The sequence below is a fragment of the Sander lucioperca genome, chromosome 12 (genome assembly GCF_008315115.2).
Source record: "Sander lucioperca isolate FBNREF2018 chromosome 12, SLUC_FBN_1.2, whole genome shotgun sequence".
NCBI lineage: Eukaryota > Metazoa > Chordata > Actinopteri > Perciformes > Percidae > Sander > Sander lucioperca.
The window spans coordinates 29,950,531-29,975,860 of record NC_050184.1 but is presented as its reverse complement, the minus strand read 5'-3'; the positions used below and the strand labels follow the sequence as shown (position 1 = coordinate 29,975,860).

The window sequence follows — 25,330 nt, the reverse complement described above, 5'->3', positions numbered from 1 at the left end:
GAATATAGAGCCCTACCACTAGTTTGGCTGAAAGTAATTTGAGTAATGTTTTCTCAAAACAAGGATTACACACATCCCAAAAGACCACTCAAGCAGTTTCTCAGTTTTTCAGCTAAAGCATCTTTACAGAATTCATGCTGTATATTTTCATTTATTCTCTTTCAATAGGAAACTGGTCAGGACGTCTGTAGATTAAATACAGTTTTAGCAAAATGTGTTAGGGATCTAAAGCCAACAAAAAAAGTGAGTTTTTAAAGTGTAGCATCACTTTCAAAAGCAGCATTTTTATCTCTACAATTCTGTATTCATAACATTTGAGGACACTGAAACGGAAGATATAATACATAGAATGCTGTACTGTATAGTCAATTATTAACTCAAAAGTACACTTTCATAAGTGGATCATTTCACAAATGTGCCACAGTCTGATGACCTTTTTATTTTTCCTTATAGACCAGTATACTGTACCAATGCTTCTTAATATCTAAATAAAAACAATAATGATTCTGGATATAATAACCATGGCAATGTTACAAAACAAATGAATTCATCTACAAAATTTCTCCCTACAATATGGTTTGAGGATAGCAAACTGGTTATCGAATCTCTTTAAGATTACCAGTAATAATTGCAGAGAACATATGAGCCTTCATAGTTTTTTAAAGTTATTTATTTTCTTAATAACTAGCCGTACACTTCCTCTGTAAGCTGGCCTGGCTACGTTATTGACAGAAAAGGCTTACAATTTAGGTAGCAAAGAAGATTAAAGAAAATGGGAGCAAACTTCTAGCTTGCTGTGTTTTCGTTTATAATTGGTTTCAAATGCACTCATGGGGAGATGATCTAATGTTAATAAGAAAGACATCTGCATGGTGATGTGTGAAATTAGATTGTATTAAAAAAGACTGTGATTGCTGTGATGTATCTTCCCATATGTTTCCTGTAAAAGAAGCCACCATTTCTATTAAGAAAATACCAGAAACCAAAGCTTGTTCTATTATTTAAATATTTGGGTTAATTAATAATCATGAATCATGACTATAACCAACGTGTTTTCATTTTACGAACTTCTTGCTTGGTGTGAGAATGTTTTCTTAATGTTACAAAAATTATACAAATATTATAAGATGATTTATCAATAACTGCTTTTAGCTATCTGTATTTTTTACAACATGGATCTGCTTTCAGTCCAGATGAAATTGGAAAAAAACACATTTTTCTATTCATAAATGACCCTGCATTTTTATTTTGCTTGTGCGTAACCCCCTGTTAAAATAAATGAGGAGGCTATCTGAACGCGGTCTGAGACAAGCCAATGCAGGCAAGCAGCCTGCAGTTAGCATGATACTGAAGAAGTGGAGCTTTCTGAAATAACATTTAGATGTTAAAGTGCTCATATTATGTGTCATGGTCTGAGCAGACCAAGATTTTATGTCTGTTCTTGTACACAGCGTTCACTTATCATTTGCTGTGTTAGAGCGCCATCTATTGGTCATAACGAGTATTGGAATGTACGTTTGGGTGAGTTAACCGCTTACTTCCTGTTTATCGGGCAGACACACGAGAGAAGTCAACGTGAAAGGTTGTCCGGTTTGCTGTCTCAGAACAAGTTGTCTTTTTCACTTGCTTAATAGTTATTTCTTACCCACACGAAGGCAATGCCCGTAAGTATAAATTGTTCTACTTAAATATGTGTTTGAACAGAAGTATGGGAAATGTATAAGCTATGTTTAAGCTAATGAATCCTTTTGTTCTTCGTAATGGCGATAATTGCTACATATGTGTGGCTAGCAAATGTGTTTTATAGCTTATAAGATGAAAACGAATGGACTGAAAATAGTTTTATTTGTATTCACAGTTTTACAGCATAAATAAAGGAAAGGAGAAAAGGAATGAAGATTTCTTGTATCGACGTTCTTTGTTCGTCCTAGCCTGATGGTTGTAAACTTGCTGGCTAGCTCAGTAGATCTACACTCAGTGAGGCCAGTAAAGTAAAAGGGCATACCCTCGACTGTCAAGAGGACAGATCTTCCAGCAACCTGCAAACAGTTTGAGAACCAACCACATGCTCCACAAGACATGGAACTTCAGCCAGATGCGCAGCTACCCACCGGGTTAACCGAAGCCGACTTGCAAAACCTGGAGGTGAGATCTCAAGTGTTGATGTCAGGCTCCACTCGTGCATCCACACATGGGTCAACCCGCAATTCTGAGAAGAGCACAATGTTAGCAACAGCAAAGGCAAAGGCACAAGCAGCTCGAACCAGAGCCGCCTATGCAGAAAAAGAACTAGAAATTAAACTTCAGAAAGCAAAGCTAGAAGCAGAATTGGAAGCACTGCAATGCAAGAAGGAAATGGAGGCTGCAATAGCTGAAGCAGCAGCACTTCAAGCCGAATTTGAAAACGACAAAAGCCTCGGGGAACCGGGATCAGAGGTGAACCAACGGTATTTCACTGCACGTGATATCCCGACAAGACTAGAGGTAAAGCTAGAAAATGATATTGCCCTTCCCACTGCACACAGCTTCTCTTCACCAATGCCACCTGCAAAAACATATCAGTCACCAACGCACAACTGCAACAAAGTATGGCAGGGAGCAACAGACAACACTATTCCTGGTGCAATTCCCCGCGGTGGCTTACCCTCTCACCACACACCAGAACCAGACGACCACGGTGCTGTAACCACAGACCTGGCCAGGTTCATCGCAAGAAGTCAGCTGGTCTCCACTGGACTGACAAAGTTTGATGACAGGGCAGAGAACTACTGGGCGTGGAGAGCCTCATTCTGCAACACCATAGACAACATAGGACTAACGGTAGCAGAAGAAACCGACCTCCTGATCAAATGGCTTGGCAAAGAGTCATCAGAACAGGCACGCAGACTGAGAGCAGCCCACATCAGAGATCCACAGAGTGGCCTTAAGGCTATCTGGCAGCGCCTCGAAGAGTGTTATGGCACTCCAGAAGCCATTGAAGGGGCGCTATTCACAAGACTGGAGAACTTCCCAAAGATATCCAACAAAGAACCAGCAAAGCTGCGTGAGTTAGCCGACCTCCTACGAGAATTGCATGCTGCAAAACAAGACGGATTTCTTCCAGGGCTGTTTTATCTAGACACAGCTAGAGGAGTAGCTCCAATTGTTGAAAAGCTGCCATACAATCTGCAGGAAAAGTGGATGTTCTACGGCTCACAGATCAAACACGAGCGCCAGATTCCCTTCCCTCCATTCAGTGTATTTGTAGAGTTCATTCACAAACAAGCCAAAGCTAGAAACGATCCAAGCTTTACCATCACTCTGCCTACAGCACCCTCCATCAAGAGAGACAAGGCCAGAGGCCCCCCAAGTCATGCAAATCAGCCTGTTGCAGTTCACAAAACTCAAGTCGCTGACCCCGGCCAAAAAGGTGAGCCAAAAGCTGACACTCCTGACCCAAGCAAGCATTGCCCAATTCATCAAAAGCCTCACTCACTAGGAAAGTGCAGGGGCTTCAGAGACAAGTTGCTGACTGACCGCAAACAGTACCTTAAAGAAAACCTAATTTGTTTTCGCTGTTGTGCATCAACTGCCCATATTGCAAAAAACTGCAACACAGCCATAACGTGTGCAGAATGTCAAAGCGACAAGCATGTTGAAGCCCTTCATCCTGGTCCATCACCATGGAAAGCAAAGCCAACCCCACCCATTGCAGATGACGGCAGGGAGGGCGACCAAAGCGTCACGTCCAAGTGCACTGAAATATGCGGCGAGGGAGTGAGTGCAAGAGCTTGTTCAAAAATTTGCCTAGTCAACGTGTACCCATTGGGCCACCGGGAAGCTGTGACCAAAGTGTATGCCATTATTGATGAACAAAGCAACAAGTGTCTAGCCCGATCTGACTTCTTCAAGTTATTCAACGACAAGAGCACTCCATCACCGTACACACTGAAGACATGTGCAGGCAGCATAGAGACATCTGGAGGGAGAGCGTGTGGCTACATGCTGGAATCATTCGATGAGAAGACCTGCATTCCTCTTCCAGTCCTCATTGAGTGCAACGAGCTCCCAAATAACAGGTCAGAAATACCCACTCCCAATGCAGCTTTACATCACCCCCACCTGAAAAGCATAGCCAGTGAGATTCCCCCCTTAGATCCCAATGCAAAAATACTCGTTTTGCTAGGAAGAGACATTTTAAGAATTCACAAAATCCGTAAGCAAATAAATGGACCCAGCAATGCCCCGTTTGCTCAGAAATTAGACTTAGGGTGGGTGGTGATTGGAGATGTGTGCCTTGGCACAGCACACCGGCCCTCAGCAGTCACAGCCAGTTACCTCACGCCCTGTTATAGCCACCTGCGTGTAAAAGACCTCACACAAAGCTGCTCTGTCCTACAGTTTCCTCCACCTCAGTGCGCCGCTGTCCATCCAGCTCCTCTTCGTTGCGGAGACGACACAGACTCCTCTATTTTCACCTGCACCGACGATGACCACCAGCCTTCTCTGTCCATTGAGGACCTCAAGTTCCTGAAAATAATGGACAAAGAAGTCTTTAAAGATGATACTCAAAGCTGGGTTGCACCCCTCCCTTTCCGGTCTCCTAGGAGACGCCTGTCTAACAATAGAGACTATGCACTAAAACGCCTAAGGTCTGTCTGCCACACGTTAGAAAAGAAACCTGTCATGAAACAACATTACATGCAGTTCATGCAAAAAATGATTGACTGTCAACATGCTGAAATTGCTCCAGCCCTTCCAGAAAGGAAAGAATGTTGGTATTTACCATTTTTTGGCATCTACCATCCCAAAAAGCCAGAACAGATTTGTATCGTATTCGATTCAAGCGCTCAGCATGAAGGAATCTCACTCAACAACGTCCTGCTGAAAGGGCCTGATCTAAACAATAACCTGCTGGGCGTCCTCATCAGGTTCAGAAAAGAGAAAATTGCAGTAACCGCAGACATTCAGCACATGTACTACTGCTTCGTTGTCAATGAAGAGCACAGAGACTACCTGAGGTTTCTGTGGTTCCGTGACAACCAGTGGAACAACGACATCGTGGACTATCGAATGCGTGTCCATGTTTTTGGGAACACGCCATCCCCCGCTGTGGCGATCTACTGCCTCAGAAAAGCAGCAGCAGAAGGAGAAGCTGAATTCGGCTCAGACGTCCAGGCATTCATTGAAAGAGACTTTTACGTTGATGATGCTTTGAAGTCTTTTGCAACTGAGTCTGAGGCCATCAGCGTCATCAAGCGAGCACAAGAGATGCTCTCCCGCTCCTGTCTCAGACTGCATAAGATTACAACAAACAGTGCAGCTGTCATGAATGAATTCCCTCCTGAAGACCGTGCAAACAGCATCAAGGATTTGGATTTCTCCACGGACGAAGTGCCTATGCAGCGCAGCTTAGGCATAAGCTGGAACATTCTCACAGACACATTCACCTTTCAGGTGCAGGAGGACAATAAGCCGTTTACACGCAGAGGCATGCTTTCCACCATTAACAGCATCTTCGATCCTCTTGGCTATCTCTCACCTGTCACCATACAAGGAAGATTACTGCTCAGACAGCTGACCATGGAAAGAGGAGAGTGGGATTCACCTCTCCCAGAAAACCTGAAGGCAGAGTGGCTGAAGTGGAAAGGTTCCCTTCAGTGCATTCAAGAACTACAGATCCCCCGCTGCTATACATCCCTCTCCCCATCTGCAGCAAGCTCAAGGGAGTTGTGTGTGTTTGCAGACGCATCAACCAAAGCCATCGCTGCGGTAGCCTACCTGAAAGTGACCAACACAGACGGCCACTCTGAAGTTGGATTTGTCCTCGGCAAAGCAAAGCTAGCACCTGTTAAAGAGACAACTATACCCAGACTCGAACTCTGTGCGGCAGTCCAAGCTGTGGAAATAGCAGTTTGCTGTAAGTAACATGGACCTGCACATGAACTCTGTGTCCTTTTTTTCAGACAGTAAAGTTGTGCTAGGGTATGTCAACAACGAGCAGAGAAGATTCTATGTCTATGTGAGCAACAGAGTGCAACGCATCAGACAAGCTACTTCACCACAACAATGGAAATACGTTCCATCAGAGCTCAACCCAGCGGATCACGGCTCCAGATCTGTGCCTGCAGCCTCATTGAAGGACACTAACTGGCTGACTGGTCCAGTCTTTTTGCCCGATAAACCACCAGACGACGTTCAGCAACAATTTGACCTCATTGACCCTGGGTCCGACCCTGAAATCCGGCCGAAAGTGTCAGTGCTGGTCACCCAAACCTCCACGTGCCATCTAGGAGTGAAGCGCTTCGACCGGTTTTCAAAGTGGACCACTCTCTTAAGAACACTTGCAATCTTGATTCACATTGCTCAGTGTTTCACTCAGACCATCTGTGACAGCACATGCAGAGGATGGCACATCTGTAAAAAAGCAGCCACGCCAGAAAACCTGGAAAAAGCAAGAAAACTCCTGGTCATGAACATGCAACGAGAAACATATGCTAACGAACTCAACAACATACAGAAACAGACAGACATACCAAAGCAAAGCAGCATCAGAAAGCTTCGTCCTGTGATTGACAGCGATGGACTCCTCCGAGTTGGCGGACGCATCTCTCAGTCTGGCCTAGAGATAAACAGGACCAATCCTCTCATCATCCCAGGTCAGCATCACCTAACAACCCTCCTCGTGCGACACCACCACGAGCAGGTAAAGCACCAAGGCAGACACTTCACTGAGGGAGCCATCAGGGATGCTGGATTATGGCTGGTAGGAGGGAAAAAGTGCATAAGGGACACACTATTCAGGTGTGTCACTTGCAGAAGACTGCGTGGAAAAATAGAGCATCAGCTGATGGCAGATCTACCTGCAGACAGGCTACAAGTTGCCCCACCGTTCACCTACATCGGCCTAGACGTGTTTGGCCCATGGGAAGTGACCTGCCGTCGGACCAGAGGTGGACAAGCCAACAACAAAAGGTTGGCGGTGTTGTTTACATGCCTCAGTGTGCGTGCAGTGCACATAGAGGTAATAGAGACTTTAAGTACATCCAGTTTCATTCAGTTTCATTAATGCTCTTAGGAGATTTTTCTCCATCAGAGGGCCTGCAAAGCTAATCAGTTCTGACCAAGGCACAAATTTCATCGGAGCGTCGAAAGAATTGAACCTGGAAGAAGATTCAGACATGCAGCGATACCTACAAGACCAACAGTGCACATGGATCTTCAATCCCCCACATTCCTCCCATATGGGAGGTGCCTGGGAGCGGCTCATCGGGGTGGCACGCCGCATCCTAGACTCCATCTTTCTGCAGCAGCGTTTTTCCTCTCTGACACACGAAGTGCTTGTCACATTCATGGCAGAGGTGTGCGCCGTCATTAACGCAAGGCCTCTGCTGCCTGTTCCCACTGACCCAGAGAGCCCGCTCATCCTTACCCCATCAATGCTGTTGACACAAAAGACTGGAACTCCATCTTCACTTCCAGCAGACTTCGGCAAAGCAGAGATCCTTCGTCAGCAGTGGAAACAGGTGCAGCATCTTGCAGAGACTTTTTGGCACAAATGGCAGTGTGAGTACCTGAACACCTTGCAAAGTCGAACCAAGTGGCAGGACACAAGGCCCAACCTGCAGGAAGGAGACATTGTCTTATGAGAGACAGTGCTGTGAAAAGACACTACTGGCCTATGGCGATGGTCACAAAAGCTCTTCCCAGTAAGGACAGTGTAGTGAGATCTGTGGAAGTAAGAGCAATTCGTCAAGGTACTCCTAAAGTGTACACCAGACCAATTTCTGAACTTGTTTTACTGTTTTCTCCCAAATATAATATTGAGTGTGTTTAGACGTGTGAGCCCATATATTTGGTATCCCTAAGATACCAGGCAGGGAGTGTCATGGTCTGAGCAGACCAAGATTTTATGTCTGTTCTTGTACACAGCGTTCACTTATCATTTGCTGTGTTAGTGCGCCATCTATTGGTCATAACGAGTATTGGAATGTACGTTTGGGTGAGTTAACCGCTTACTTCCTGTTTATCGGGCAGACACACGAGAGAAGTCAACGTGAAAGGTTGTCCGGTTTGCTGTCTCAGAACAAGTTGTCTTTTTCACTTGCTTAATAGTTATTTCTTACCCACACGAAGGCAATGCCCGTAAGTATAAATTGTTCTACTTAAATATGTGTTTGAACAGAAGTATGGGAAATGTATAAGCTATGTTTAAGCTAAGGAATCCTTTTGTTCTTCGTAATGGCGATAATTGCTACATATGTGTGGCTAGCAAATGTGTTTTATAGCTTATAAGATGAAAACGAATGGACTGAAAATAGTTTTATTTGTATTCACAGTTTTACAGCATAAATAAAGGAAAGGAGAAAAGGAATGAAGATTTCTTGCATCGACGTTCTTTGTTCGTCCTAGCCTGATGGTTGTAAACTTGCTGGCTAGCTCAGTAGATCTACACTCAGTGAGGCCAGTAAATTATGCTTTTTGGCTTTTTCCCTTTCCTTTATTGTGTTATATATCTTTTTTGTGCATGTTATAGGTTTACAAAGTGAAAAAGCCCAAAGTCCACCCAAAGGCACTTACCATCTCCAACAGAAAACACTGTTCACAAACTGCTCCAAACAGCTCTATTGTAGTCCAGCCTTTACTTCAGAGACAAACGTGCCTCACTTTGTAACACGTTATAATGCTCGCCTAGCTGCTAGCGTGGCACGCCCTCATACTCTGCTTCTGACTACTGGCTTGTAGTCCTTACCTAGCTACTGCACATGTGCGACTCCCAACAAAGATGGAATAGAAGTGTGATGCCTCACTCTGTAGCTAAATCAGAGAGCTCAACACACAGGGTGAAAAGAGGAGCTGCAGCAATGTGCAGTACAACAAAAATATAGTGTTTTTTGAAAATTAAACCATGTAAACCTATTCTGATATAACCTCTAAATACAATTATGAACCTGAAAATGAGCATAATATGAGCACTTTAAGTGTTAAATCTGAAGCTGAAAAGTGCTACAGCTGACTGACTGTTATACTTCCCATGTGAACTTCTGTTTGTTGCCTCATTCAGCAAGAAAAGTTAAACCCACTGTATTTAAAATTTTAAATTTTTGGCAGATAGGTTGTCAGTAGCACAACTACTGGTATTGTTTTAAAAACTTCCTTGCACCAAGAGCTGAGGCAATTAATTTGAGACTGACAACTTTCCTTTATTATAATAAACGTTAGGGAAGGGAGCATTGAAGCAACTTGAGTGCCCCAACAGGTGCTGTACTCTGGGCCAACTTGTTAAATTGAGTGTTATGGACTGCATGGGTCTAATCTTTGGTCTCTGATAAAAAAAGATTATTTACTCAAGCTTATATTGATGACTCCGCTAACAATCTGGGAAAGTATGTGAGAACACAGTAGGGTGGATATGTAGTTACACTCTGGCCTCAAAGTTGATGGATCAACTGAAAGTGTTTGTTGGCATGGCTATTTTCTAAAGCCAAATGGCAACCAGTCGTGGTATAACATCTGTCAGCAACTCTGCTCCGATATCAGCACGCTGTAAGTCCCGGAGGGAAATGGACCCGCTCTCTATTTATCTCCACAGTGCAGGGAGAGCTCATGGAGGGCAAGAGGGCAGCAGTGACAGAACATGTTGTTTCGTACTTATTATTCATCCCACACAGGAAATTTGCAGTTCCTCCACTGCAGAGTATTTTTTTAAGCACATAATCATTTTGAGGGAGGTTTTAAATTTAAAATTTAGATATTGGCTAGTTAAACTTGTCACATTTCAGTATGACTGATATGATAGCCTTTGATTGCATACTGTATTTTGTTTAAATGATCTTTACTATTTTGACTAAATTCCTTAACCAAAATTGATTCACTTGCAATAATCTGAATGGATAACATAAAGCGCCTAAAATTTAATTCAAGGAGAAATTTGGGACCATAGATAAAATGCACATAAGCTGTTTCTTCAAAAATAAACTCTGAAACATTGCTGCTGCTAAGCTCTGTTTATTGACAACCGTGACATTACATTAGAAACTATCATTTCAACTCAGCGGTGTAAGCACAAATGATTTGTCTGCGTCGGCAGGAGCTTGAGAAAGCCGACGCTGTCCTATTTTCCAGCAGCTGCAAATTTCGGAGCTGTGGTAATAGCAAAAATTTTTGTACAAATGTCGGTTTGACCTGAGGATACGCACTTCAAGTACAGAAAGTTTGAGAATGTTTTATATTCTTCAGGAGAGAATAGTAACTGCATGTTATAGCCGATCATTTAGCAGTTTTGCTGGAGAGTATCTTGTCATTTCAGTTCCCAGATCCTGAATTTAAAAAAAAAAAAAAAAAAAGGTTCTGGGTCAACTAAAAAGTAGATTTCAAATGACTGAATGACATTTTCCTTCTCAGTACAAATGATTAATAAATCAAAGACTGGCCCATAGCACTGTGAAATGAGCTTTTCTGCGCTGTGGTAAAATGCCTCACCTGACAACCATGGGACTTTCCTCACACCAAGGAGAATCCACATTGCAAAGCTCTTAAGATGTCAAAGCTTAGCTGAAGAGTAAAAGTGTATATTGCTTCCTCGCATGAGGCAAAGCAAACGTTAATGATGCCGTCTAATCAGGCGTGGGCACGGGTGAAGAGCTAGCTGCAGCAGGCCTTGAGGTGCACATTCTTACATTGTCAAAGAGCTGCTGTAAACTTCCCTGCAACTACATTTGACGTTAGCCTGTCAGACTCTGATATGTTACCTTCAGCGAGCATACAGTTCTGACAACAGATGAATGAAATAATGGGTCACATTCTGAATTGAAATCTCTTTTTTTATTTCATCCCCTGGCACATCACAATAGTTTCTTTATCAGTGCTTCGGATGTGATAAATGGCTTCTTGGCTTTGCTGGCATTTTTCATGCTGATACATCCAGCAGCAAGTTGTGTGGTCACAGACAAAGAGCTGTAGCAGTATAAATGGCATGTGGTGTTTTTTGTTTTTGTGAATATGCTTACTACTCCTGTTGCTAATGTTAACCTGGCTGTATAGTGTGTGAATTTGTCATTTAGGTGTGCAGTGTTTTCCCTAGGTTTGTGGAAGTTGCATGTATTCGGAGAAAGAAATATTAGGTTTTTCAAAATAACAAAAACGCAATTTCACATCATTTTGGACCATTATTATTACCATATCTGTGTCTAAAACATTGGAAAAGCTAGAGCAATTAATAAATAAAAAATAAAAAAAACACTCAAAAAGCTTAAAGACAAAACTTGCTAAAGAAGTCCACTGGGGACCAACTACAACCATTAAATCTGAGAAAAGTCATTTATTTAGTTTTGATGCTCATATTGATTTTATATTCATTCAGCTTAGGTGGTGCCCAAACTGGCTTGGGTGCGCGTCTAAAGCGTGATTTATGGTTCTGCGTTAAATGGACGCCGTGGCTATGTATGTAGTTATGCGGAGATACCGACCCTACGCCGGACGTGCACCTCTCGAAAAATTTAACTACACATCGCGGCAACGCACGTGGCTTGTTAGCGTTGCATTTCCACCTACTCATTTCCTGGTTCTCCTTCTCCATAAACATGAAATCAAGGAGAGGGTTCACTTTTCCTGCTACAGATTTCCCACCGTGGTCAGAAAGCATAGGGGAGACACTTTGTTTCTCCCACTAGAGTCAGTACACGCTCCGAAGATAATCGTCGTCACTCTCTCACTTGCTCTACCACACACTCTTCACGCACAGACACACGTAGGCCTTGCTTTTCTCTGAAAGAGATCGACTCACACACCAACGCACAAACTATAAACTTCAGGCCACTTACGTAGGCTACAGCGAAAGCTCTGCGTGGAGCCTCCGCAGAACTATAAATCTCGCTTAAGCCTTACAATGGTAGGGAAAACCCTGGTGTGGTCCTATTATTTGCAGATAGTGTTCCACCATATCACTTCTACTCAGTGAAAGGCAGAAGCTCTAGAGTGCAGCTTCCACAATTAGTTGATTAATTGAGAGACTTGTTTTTGTTTCCCAAATGTTAGGATTTGATGCTTTTCTTTGTCATATTTAATAGTAAACTGAATACCAATGGGTTTCGGACTGTCGGTTGTCTAAAACAAGCAATTTAAATACATCGCCTTGGTCTGTGGATCTGTGTGGGCATGTTTCACTATTTTCTTACATCTTTTACACAAAATGATTAATTGATTAAATAGGAATATAATCAGCAGATTAACTGATAATGAAAATAATCAATAGTTGCTTTTCCATTCAACAGATGCTTACTGAAGAGTTGTCTTTGTGTCCAGCACTTAGTAAGAATTTATTTATCTATAACATTTAATTAGAGGATAAACCCTTTGAGATTAACCATCTCGTTTTTTAAGGGCTCCTCAGGCAAAGAGTAGAAAGTAACAGGGTTTTACATTTGCAATTAGACTTTTTGCGACACACTAATCCTGATAATGTTATTTAAAAACACTCTTATGCTGTATGTATGGAGATGTCTTTAAATGAATGGCTGAAAAGCAAATCTGGGTACTTCATGTTCTGGGGAATTGTGAGAGCTCTAACCTAACTGAGAACACCAGTGCAAAGTCACATTACTGGAAGAAGATAAAAGTTAGTTTCTGGACAATATATTATTCTCAGAACTGGATTCCAAGTATATCAATCAGAAATACTGCCCAATCGGGCTTCTTTCCAAAATGTGCCACGCCATCAGACTGCACCAAGGTTCAAAAGGGCCCCCGAAGCTGCAGGATCTGAACTACTTGAAGGTTCATCTATTTTGTGATAAAGTGTCTTGGCCTTTAATATTGCCTCTGGCAGGCCCCAGGACAGCCTCCAGCAGAGGCCAGGCCAGCGTTGTTGGGAATACAACTTCTCCAAGATACAGTAATGAACAATCCTCAGATGAATTCTCCCTTTTGGTAAATTGTTATGTTGCCAAACTAGTGGTCTAAAAGCTTCTGGTCTCAAAGTGGACACGGTTAAATATTGGAATACCTTCAGTATATCACAACTTAATTGTTTAACCACACAATATATTTTGTTTGCACATTTGTAGAACAGATCACCATCTCTCAATCTTATGTCACAGATAAAAGGATGTAAACTGCTAAACTGTCAACCGAATATTTATAAAAAAGGATTAGAGAGAATAACTGACAAAAGCGAAATGAGAGAGTGACTGAGAGGGTCGAGGGGGGGGAGGCAGGTGTGGTGGTTGAAGGAGCATGGGAGGTGGTCAAGTTGTTGTAAATGTACTAAATGAGTAGAGCAGTATAACAACGTAACTGAAGTTGAGATATAAAAAGAGGAAATCCAATCAGAATCTTACTGTTTGGGTTTAGTAAATTACTACTTTTCTGTATTTGTTTAAGTCGTAACAAAAGTTGTATGTTAGTGTCACACGTCTGAATTGGTACTATATCAAACATGTCTAGCTGTTGAACACGTGAACAGCAAAATTCCCACATTGCTCACGACTCTACCTGATGTCTTTTACCTCTAAACAGCTGTTCAGTAATACGAATAATGCCAGCAGGTGAACAGTGCCGGTGTAATGATACAGGTGGTTGCAAAGTCAAAGTAAATTCATACAATGTCTCTCTTAGTCTTAACCCTCAGAAGCCCAACGCTGAATTCATTTGGACTCAATGAGGCCTGAAGCAGGAGGAGCATCTGTCTGAGCCCTGAAAGGGATTTCCTGTGTTTGACATGTTGAGCCAAAGGGACGTGAACTCCTACCATCTTTCCTTTCTTCTTCCCTTTCTTCTTTCCTTCCTTTCTTCCTTGCACATACATTATACTTAGAATAATAAAGTACACTAGACAGGAAACTCTGTTATAGCTACACATTTGCATTCCACCTTATGTATTTAATTGCTCTGGTAATTCCTTTAATCATTGCAGAGTAAGGCTTTAAACATAAAAACCAATTCAGTACACAGACTTTAGTGTTTTAGCTTGATCATTGTAAGAGCTTAATAGCTACACTATCATAAGTTCTCAAGGTGCATTAATTACATATACAGTAAGTAATGTCCTGGTTGTATTGCCTGTACAGAACATTTGAAAATATGACTAAAACCTCTTCTTCAGATGATATTTCTCACTAGGCATTTCAGGTTAATGAGTATTCAAGTCATTCCTCTTGACATTTCCCTCATGACAAAGGGTGCAGCACGCAACCCTCATTTCTAACATTTGCATAATCTCCTTGTCCCTGTGCTGCTGTGTGCTGTCTTTGCCCTTCTCCTCTTCCTCCTCTGCTTCAACTGTTATTTAAGACCAAAAAAATCTGATTAATTATGATTTGAAATTATCCATCCAACGGTATGTAAGTGTAAGTGTCAGTGTACAGATTTGAGAAAAGGAAACAAAACAGAAAAATGTTGTGGTTTCATTTTATTCGATATACCTGAGATACATTCTTCTAACACTTCCATCTTAAAGCGTGTCACCACCTGAGACCGTGAAATCCACTAAATGTGATTACATACAGGGATATAATAGAACTGTGTGCAATATCCGCTGGAGAAGGAAGAAAAAAATCCCACTACTTTTTACAAGGTGAGAAAAAATGACACTGAGCGTCAGCCTCCATTACTGCAGAAGACCGTACACTATTTAATAAGGACACTGGAGGCACAGCAGCTTTTCAGAGACAAACAGAAAGAAATGTACTGAGGGAGCAAAGACTTGTGCAACAAGGATGGTCTTGCATTTCAAGGGTGAAGGGTGACAACAGCAAGACATTATACTGGAAAAGTGTTTTACCCCTCTTTTCTTGTAATCATCTTTCGTAATGATACTCCAGCCGTAATCTCAAGGAGGGAGGGGTTTGATGGATGTTATACAATGACAATGACCCAAATGAAAAGACAGCTTTTTAAAAACAGCCCTGCATCTCGAAGGTGCAACGTTTCAGTGACAGTCCAGCAACTGCAGATGAAACGATGTCTGACGTTCTGCCATTTGAAAAAACTGTCCTGATGATGACACCATTCAGTATGTCAAAAAAAAAATCATGACGCTTGCATGGTCTAACATTAAACATTTATGGCCCTTCCCTCTTCTGCATCTTCACTGCTGAGCTATCTTTTACTGGATCTGTTGTTTTCACTTCCAGTGAAAATAAACTAGTGTATAAGCAAAAGCTTTCTTCCTCTGACTATATAATTTGTATTGTGTTTTGTACACTCTTTCCTGTATGGCCTCCTTTTGGAAAAACAGTGAATCATCTTTTATACTTTGTTACCTCTGCCAAGGAGGTTATGTTTTCGACTTGGTTTGTTTGTTTGTTGTTTTGTCTGTCAGCAGGAGCGCGGAAAGACTTCTGGCCCGATTTTAATGAAACTTGGTGGAAGGGTGTAGCATGGGCCAAGGAAGAACCCATTACATTTCAGAGTTGATCTGAATCACGGGGCAGACACACACATTATTTTTCACTTTCATTAACATTGTGAGATTGGGCATTTGGTTATCCAAAAAAAAATTATTCCTCGAATGGGAAAATTTAACGTTGTAAAATAGGGCATGCCTTGGCGGAGGTCTGCACTCTCAGAGTGCCCTTCTAGTTCAAAATATAAAAAGTGGATATTTAAACCTGGCATAACATTATAAAATGACTTTATATTTACATTGTAAAATGTATTAATTATAAGATTAACATGACAAGCCTCTAGTGGCACGCCTCTAGGAATACCAAATGTCAGTCATGCAGCAATGGCTGTACACTCTAAGCATTATGACCTACTCAATAAATTAAGGTATAACTTGCAAACAGGTATCTTATTATACAATATATTTTATCATGTTGGATTATATCAGGATGAATTCATGATTCATGACGTAAGTTCTCAATAAAAGGTCAACTGATTTGTTGTTTCAGTGCCAAAAGAAATCCAGAGGCTTTCACTAAATTCCTATAAAACAAAATTAAAAGAGCAGTAGCTTGCCAAAATTCCCACCCCTTTGGAAGGCAGTTGAACATGGCAAAACACAAAGTAACAATTATGTTCACTTAACAGATTGCAATTCTCGCTAAGGACCAAACGCTACACTACCTGCAGACAAAATATCCACAGGATGCATGTTTTTTTTGATCATAGAAAAAAGAGATTATTTCTTATCCCAGACAAATGTTGAGGTTAGCGGAATTCAAGAAAGTTGAAGGCAGTATTCAGAAAGAACTCCAGTGGAGCAAAAAAAAAATGTTTTTCACTGCATTGTTATCCTCTGATTAGTCACCGCTGAAGAACAGATTTGTAAAAAAGCTGTTACAATTGTATTTAAGATCCTCGTACATGGTTAAGGAAGCATGGCTGTTGATGGGTGTGAAAAGACTGAACAACTGAGAGTGACTCAAAGTAATGACAACAACACTGTTGGCGCGTCCACATGATACAAGCCTTCTGTGATCGCGCACACGCCCCCACCCCTCCTCCACTCAGTTACTAGTAGCCAAGGAGGACAGGAGGATTAAAAAAACATGATGGACTCTTCAGAAGAGGTCATTACCTTCACTCAATTTTCTGCGTGTGGAAAGTCACCGGACGACACAATCTTCTGAACATAGCCATACTGAGAAATACAGAGAGAGTTGTGTGGAGCTGATAGTCTTAATTAGTTTTGTAGCAACTCATTTGGCAATGGCTTGAATGTAACTTACGTTTATTAATATCAAAAGGTTACGCACTAATGCTTTAAGAACGAACAAAACTGTCATTCGTGATTTTTAAAACATCAAAGAAATCTTTTAACTCATCTTACCCCTGTTCTAGATTTAATGTACAAAAGACAAGCTCATCTCAGCAGAAGCATGCCAGTCCCCCTCCATTGTCCTAATTGTTATTCTCAGTCTTCAGCTCGAGTTCATGCTTGCCCTCACAGACACTGAATTTTATTTTTAACCTCCTCTGAGATATCGACTGCCCCAGTGTCAAACTGTTTCCGCTCCGCGGTACTGATACTCAAGTCCAGCCAGTCTGATCAAATACTGAGACTTTCAGTTAAATTCCGTTTCCACTTGAAAGCCCTGTGAGCTGGGGTCAAATGATATCAGATTCTCTCGCCAGCAGGACCTCGGGTCATCTAACACCTAACACAACGCCTCCACACACGCACACGCTATTATTCTTTTTGAAAATATTTATTTGACCAGATATATAAAATGAAAAACAATCATCCTATAAGTAGGACTCTGTGGAATACCAAACGCACATTATTTCATTCTTTTCCCTTTTGCCAGGAAGCAAATGGACAGACCGTAAAACTAAATGGATATTTGAATGGCCGGACTACTTTATATTTTGATTATTCTGTCTTATCACATTATGGGAGAAATTTTTCCTCCAGCTAGTCTTAAACAGAAACATTAAACGGCAGGGCGCTGTCAAGAAAAGTCCAAAATTAAAACGGACATTATGTTTATATATGAGGTTTGGACTATCTGTGGACTGTGCTGGAAAAATAACTGAATCCTAGCACAGAAGCACCAGCTGCAATGTGTTCATGTTAGGGCCTCACAAGCATATGGTCTATCCGTCAACACAGCAATCTGTTTCTGTTCTGTAGAGCTAGCACGTTTGTCACGTTTTGTTATTCCACTTTTTTAAAATCTATTTCAACAGGACAAAACTTTCTGGCCGTTTCCAGTTATATTCTGTTTCCAAGATGTTGGTAGTCGTTTTTTCTTTTTTTTTGAAACAGCAGAAATTGAGCTCAAAATTAATAAATCATAATTTTGTTCAATAAAGTAAAATAATCTACGTAATTGTTATCCTACTTCAACATACCCAAATGTGCCATTCAAAGCTAAAATCAGTTTTCCTCCACACAAAGCAGCACAGTGAAAACAGGGCCACAGTGACATTGGGTGGGTGAGACTGCTGCTCAGTATGGCCTTTGGCTGTTTAATGAGACGGAACATTTGCCCAGTTCTGATCAGGCTGTTTTATTTCGTGAGCAGACAACTGCAGAACCCATTTAACGGCCAACTACCTGTGGCTTTGGTTTTGACAGAGTCCTCTGTTGTATAATTAATCAAAGCCTGAATTAGAGGAAAGGACATGGGAATCAAACATCAGCATGTAAAAAACAGACATATGTAAACGTTTTGCAGCTATCACTCCAGTCATCAGATTTAAAGGAGCTGTAGGCTGGGAGATTTGACAGATGTTTGTCTAAATTCTTGTTTACAAATTGTAAGGCAGTGAGACGAGTGCAGTGTTTGTCTCTAAACAATGATTTTTATAAAAACTAGAAGCTCTTCTTGTAGTTGATCTTTGTGTTGACATTGCTTTCTTTCTTTCTTTTTTAACTTGTAAACTCTGAGTGAATTTGTATTTCATACATTCATACATAATCCTGCATAGGGGCCCGGTGTTGGCTCGTTACGCCACTGTCATATAAGAGATGAGATGACTGACAAAATTAGGAGTAGCCTACGTGCACCACAACAACAAAAAAACACTGGTGAATGCGCACCATAACACATGAGTTGTTGCAAAAAAGTTTTTTTTTTATAGTTCTTAAAAATAAAAAAAAATAAATAAAAAGGAAACTTGTTTTGGGGAGAATAATAATTATTACTATTAATGAATTACTCTGGGCTGAGATTTTCTAGGAACCTTACCAAAAAGGCTCAGGATGCTGCAAATGTTGGTATAATATGATATATAAAACGGCTGGTGGATTTAAGACACAAAATAATAATTTATTGAATTAATCAAATATGAACATATCTGTCACTGTCAGTGGATTGTTGATCTTTACATTGTTAGTTAATTTCCTATCCTGGGCTGGGACACACATTCATACGGTTTAATAAAGTACTTATTGGACTTTAACTTATCATTGCACTTATAATAACGAGCGTAGCTGTCCTCAATTTAGGTCATCGTGTACATCTCATCTGTGTTTTTTCCTGCATCCACCATGTGTGATTGTGTTTGTTTGTGTGTGTGCGCGTCCGTCGCGGGGAAACGGAGCAACAACCCCGCCCGCTGCAGAGAACCGACAGTATTGAAACAGCAGCCGCTGACTTTAGAGTGAAAAATCGTTACAGCGTACATTGATTTTAAAATGTAGCCTATACAGGTTGGCAGGACGGTCTGAAATGTTTTGCACGGTCTTTCGCTGTACGTTTTGTTGGTAAATGAGAGATTTTCGAGTCACACACACGTCTCGTCTTTATAACAGAAACAAGGAAATTAATTTGACCCATTCTCACTCCATAGACAGTAGTCTCACTCCCGCTTGGTCAGTGGCTGCACGTGGGACTGCTGGGATTGTGTGAGTAATGAAAATGCGATAGGGGGCCCCGGCTGTCAATCAATGTCTTCCAGTGATGCGGGCCCCTGAATGGACCAGGCCCGTAAGCAACCGCGTACCCTGCTTACCGATAGTTATGCGTCTGAATCACTCAATTCTCATTGGCTACCTGCCAATGTGGCAGGTAGATTGACAGTGTTACCCGCCAATTGCAAAATTCATCCGCATTTGGCGGGTGGTCAGGTGTTAATTCCATGCCCTGCATACATTTGATCATGAGTTTGTGTCATACGATATTAAAAAATATATATAAAATGCATGTTGATGTACATCTTAAGATGTGATTTCAAGGTACTGAATGACTGAAGACCATCTGCGATTTATCACTTTTGTGTTTCACTTATTTGCTTTTTTTTGGTATTATTTGGACTCTTTATGCAATATATACTATATTGTATTTAACAGTATGTATTCATAGGCGCCGATTTATGTTTTCCTCCGTGGGTGCTCACAGGCGCACGCCCTTTAAAAACAAAAAAAAAAAAGTAGTCAAAAAATATTTGCATTTCTGAATCTTGGACAATGGAAATGGACAGCAGCCGACACGAACACACACGCCTATTAACTCGATAATAAAGCCGTAAAGTAGGCTATCTTTCAACTCAGGACAGCGCCACTTCTCACAAATACAGATAGGATTGGAGATGAGAAGTTTAACTGACACGTAACCGCAATCAGCTTCGTTAGTCTCACTTTGATTACCTAATGCACATGCACTGTATAGTGGGGGGATGGAGGGGGGTCACTAAAGAGGCGTTTTCATCCGAGAGACGCTGTGATTAGTGGATAGGATATGGAGCAGGGGACTGACAGTGACATAACCAATCATAATATTGCAGACGCTTCACTTAGCAACAACTGCAATGTTTAATTTTAAATGAATGTAGACTACTGGCAGTCTGGCACACGTGGGTGCTCAGTATTTTCCGTGGGTGCTCAAGCTCCGGAGCACCCACGGTATCGGCGCCTATGTCTATATTACATATATATTATATATTATACTGCCCTACTACTGCAGTTACCACTATAACGGTGTTAGAGTAATATATTTTTTTTTTCTTTAATTAAAACTATTCTAAGGATTGCACATGCACTGATGTTGTTTTCTGCAGCAATTTTCTTATTAATGGCTAAATGGCTACATTATAACTTAGATAGGTAAACACGACATTAGACATTGATAATGAACTATTTCAAATTTAACAAAAACGTTAACACACAATTGTTCTATACAATAGCTCTATTTGACGACAGTCCAAGTTCTACAATAGTTTTTAATTCTCTATATAATAGGGCCCCCAAAACACAGTTTCAGTCCCAACACAACTTACCACCCAAACCACCATGGTAAAAATACAAGTACCTAACCGACATAATGCAATAAGCATGTTCCCCCTTGGATGCTTACAAAACCTTTCTAATTAAGGTGTGACCTCAGGAGGCACCCTAGATTGTGCCATGATATCACTAAATGCAATAAAATCCCTTTTGAAAATATCAGATCTCTGTAGCGGGATACAGAACAGGTGGAATAAGGAGACATTTACTGGGCTTTAAGCATTCATGACTCGGTTAGGGCTTGATCTATTGAAAGGCTGAGCTCAGTTAATTGGAGGCAGCTTTAGGGATTCTTCACCTGTGCTCAGAGTGAGACATTTAGAGAATAAGAAAGCAGCAGATCCAGAGACATCTGTGTGTCAAAAAAAACACAGATTTGTTCATCACTAAAATACATTGTATACTTACAACCTTAAAGGCATAACACCGTTTTTGAATACCTTTCCTATCTCATAAAAACCTTTAACAAAACCTCAAACATTACTTTTTTTAAACTCTGGATTGTTTACATTGGCTTGCAGTTTTCATGTAGTGCCGACCACTGTTACTAAATTATTTGTTATTCTATTTTCTTATTTCACAGATACCTACATCTGTTTAAAACTGTAATTTATTCCCATGAAGCTAAGATTTAAACCGTTTAAAAAAATTCAAAAGAGAGGGAATCACACTCTCAACTAAACATGTTGACAACCCTTTAGATTTCAGCTCTTTAATAAATGACATACTGTACCAGTTTGTAGGGGATTCATTTGAGAATCACTCAAACCTATTTAAACCTAAAGAATCTAAAGAACTGATATACCCAAATATTTAAATGTATATGGGAGGTTAGGCCTTATTTAACATTTAACACCACTATCTTTAAAAGTAGGGAAAAAATGAAAAAATATTTTTGAAAAACGGAGAGAGAAAAAGCTCAAATCCTACTGATACTGTCGTGTTGGGTTTTGAGTCCCCTTTGCATGGACTATTAGGCAAATAGGCAGCTGAGCTGGAGAGACTGGAGGGCTCTGCAGGAGTAATCTGCTGCTGCTGGTGCTTCTCCAGGACGACTGATGATGGGCAGAAGCTTAGAGCTGGCAGGAAAGAAAGGGGCGCAGTGGCACAGAGAGTACTGGACATGTCGGTTGTGATTACATTCTGCTTCAGAAAGGGTCAGGGGTCAGACCGAGCTTGTGCCGGCAGTGCCCTGTGCCAAACTGACTGTATTCCCAACAATGTACAGTGCCATCTCCTTGTTTTCCTCCGGGCTCGCTCTGTAGCCTCACTTTCACACTCTCACTGCTTCTCAATATTTGCAAATCAAATTCAATTTGCATTGCGCCTACTGTATGCACTTGTGTAGCAGATGCACGTATTCCCTGGAGACAAGAGTTGGGAGCTTAGTGCAAAGTCAGATTTCAGGGAAAGAATTCAGACTTAAGCATAAATCATACCCAACTGTCTCTGTTTTATAAAAAAATAAATAAAGTTGCAGTAAACATTTACATCTCTGGAACATTGTTAAACCGTTAAGGCAAAGAAAACATTTAAATGCTAGCGTGAAATGTCTTTGCAAGCTGTTTTTATAGTGCAGCAGAAGCTAGCGACCTCAGCCTGCCCTGTACACGTTATCATTGTATTTATATATCTATTTATGATATGTACAGTAGCATTATTGCTGTGGTATGACTGACTTCTATGATTTGATAGAACTAATACAGCATAGATGGCTGTGTGTTTACTGACTAGTTTCCACAATGAATTGCAGCTTTATTTGCTAATAGGAAAAAAATAGCTAATTAGATCAGCTACTTCTATATATTCAGTTAATTAAATCTAAGTTATGGTTTACATTCCCACATACTTAAGTATAAGCACAGGATCCTTCAGCAACAAACAAACATGGATCTTTCTAAATAACAACTCTCAGGTGAAAGGACAATTCCGGCGCAAAACGAACCTAGGGGTTAATAACAGATGTGTACCCACTCTGTCGCTCTCTGGGACATGTTTTCATGCTAATCGAATGGGTTTGTAGCTTGAAAGAGCTAGCGTGGACCACTGATTAGCTTACAACACTAGTATTCGGGGCACAGGGAAAGTAAAAACAAATCGCTATTTATACCACTAAAAAGGCTCAAAATATCACCAAACTTCAATGGTAGCATAATGAGGGTCCTTAAATGTTAACCAAAGCATTGAGAACATTGTAAGTGTACAGACAGTTTATTGAACGAAAAGCTGCAGGAACTCCGTGAAAGGCCTACGAGAGAGAGAGCTACCGGTAGTCAATGCTGCAACACAGCCTTGTACTTCAGGAAGCTGGTGGTGTACCTGCGGACATTGTGAAGCTATGGCCACTGAACAGGAGTGTCTGTGTTGCACGGAGTGGGACCTATTGCGTCGTGACACCCAAGAGACGTAGTGTTTTGTACAGTCTGAAGATTTCCCCTCTCTGATAAACAGGGCTGTACTTGAAACTTTTTTCCATGTCCCAAAAATAAATTGGAGATGGCGACCCAAACCGGAGGGACCAGATGGACAGTTATCCACTGAGTAAATACACTAGACAAGTTATGCAGAGTGTGATTATTTCAGATATGTTGAGCAAATTTCTTTTGATTTTAGTTTGCATCGCCAGCTGTAAGTCATGACTGGTTTTCAAGACGGCGGCAGCATGTAAACATGAACGTGAGTGTCTTTATAATGTATCTTTTCAATAAACTGTCTGTACACTTACAAAGTTCTCAATGCTTCGCTTAACATTTAGGGACCCTCATTATGCTACAGTTTGGTGATATTTTGAGCCTTTTTAGTGGTATAAATAGCAATTTGTTTTTACTTTCCCTGTGCCCAGAATACTAGCATTGTAAGCTAATCAGCAGTCCGCGCTAGCGTTTTTCAAGCTACAAACACATTCAATTAGCATGAAAACATGTCCCAGAGAGCGACAGAGTGGGTACACATCTGTTAATAACCCCACTAGGTTCGTTTTGTGCCGGAATTGTCCTTTAAATCAAATGTAGCATTATGAAGTAAATAATTGAATCAATGTGTTTACATAGTAAGTTTGCTTACTGGATGTTGTTTAAAGAATACATATTTGAGAGTCTGAATTGCTTGTCCAATCAGAGGGAAACTATCAAATATGAGATTCACATAGAGAGAACCGCTTTCACATCAGTCTGAGCAAACTCTAGTATGCTTGTAGGAATGTTTGAAGAAAGACTCACCGTCCTCTCTGGACTTTTGAATAAACGCATCAACGCCACTTTCTCCGTAGTTTCCCTCAGAGGCTACAGTGGAAACATAGTTCCAGCGCATGGCTTTGACAATGTCCACCATGGCCTGGGCCTGGTAGGTGTCTGGGGGCACCACCCGTGAGAAGAAGTCGTAGCGGGTGTTATCACTCAGCTCTGGAGCCGTGGAGGCATAGCTCACCTGAGGGATCTATGGCAGAGGAAGAAAGAGAGAGCGAGAGATGTGGTTACACACTGTGAAATATATCATTTATATACTTTTGTGTAAATTAATTACGTGTTCAGCAGGAAGGTTCCTTGCAATTTCACGTACAAATGCATCATTATAATATGACACTTAACATCTGCTAAAATCTTGACTGCTTCTTGGGTTATTCAACCTCTACAGTTGGCACACTTGCTTAAAATAGTCCTGATTATCACAGGCTTAGCTATAGCTAAAGTATACTTTCCACACCAGTCAAGCAACACTAATCTACTCATGAACTCATACTTGTCTTGAACATAATGTGAGATTTATTTGGTGTTGAAAACCATTAAAGCACAAGATGATTTGCCTCCAGAGCTGGAATAATACCTTGTGTTGTCAAAAATCCCGAAGCCATTATTTTTTAATAGGAAAGGCAGTTTAAATAAAAGTAGAACTCAATAAGGTCAAATGTTGAGGGATAACTCAATAAAATGGAAGATAATCATCAGCTGCCTGCCTCCACATTATGTCTCATATGTGCTTTCAATGTGGCCTCTGTGACTATTCTCCTTTTTCTTGTCTCCTTTATATTGTCTTTACTGCATGGACTGCTTTAATGCATTTGCCATCATCTATACATGCTTGTTTGTGTGCCACTTCTTTGTATGTCTTAATCATTTTTGCTTGGGCCTGCTGTCAATATGGATGTAATGGAATTTATTTTAATTTGTTAACCATTGTATTTTAGGATGCCTATTGTCAGCTGGCCGAAATAAGGAAGGAAGTCAAGCTTAGTGAACTCATGGAAACTGCTTTAGATACTCTTGATATAGTTATTGTTTCATGATATTTTGATGAATGTGTCCAGATGCTATAGATTGTGAGTGCCTTTCAGAGTTCCGCTTGTCTTCACATGTCGCTGTTATAAAAGGTTTGACTGTTCTTAGTTTAACTGCAAAAATCTTTTCTCTAATCTCAATTTTTTCTTGGTCAAGTTATTTTAGATTTATGGCTATCGTAGCTTCTGTGATCTTCCTATGGCTTCTATGCTGCATAGTTGGGAAGTTAACTGACCAGATTTTATGACGTTCAATAATGTGTTTCATGGTTTAACTGTATGGACACACTTTTTATGCTGACAGATTTTTTTTTCTCCTGATTCTCTAGGGTTGATCAATTCAGGCAGTAGATGTAGAGGGCAGAGTTGCAGCTGCTTCAAACCAGAATAGAGTTTGACTGCGT

At 40.9% G+C, this 25,330-nt stretch overlaps 1 protein-coding gene across 2 annotated transcripts in view; it reads right to left on the bottom strand.

Annotated features, from left to right (window-relative positions):
* The window catches only part of LOC116062114 (metabotropic glutamate receptor 4-like), a 219,031-nt gene that overhangs the window by 51,109 nt on the left and 142,592 nt on the right, over positions 1–25,330 (bottom strand). For both annotated transcript variants that reach the window (XM_036007991.1, XM_036007990.1), the window contains exon 3: positions 23,872–24,088. In XM_036007991.1, coding sequence (XP_035863884.1) covers positions 23,872–24,088 — 217 coding nt within the window. The remainder of the gene's footprint in view (positions 1–23,871; positions 24,089–25,330) is intronic.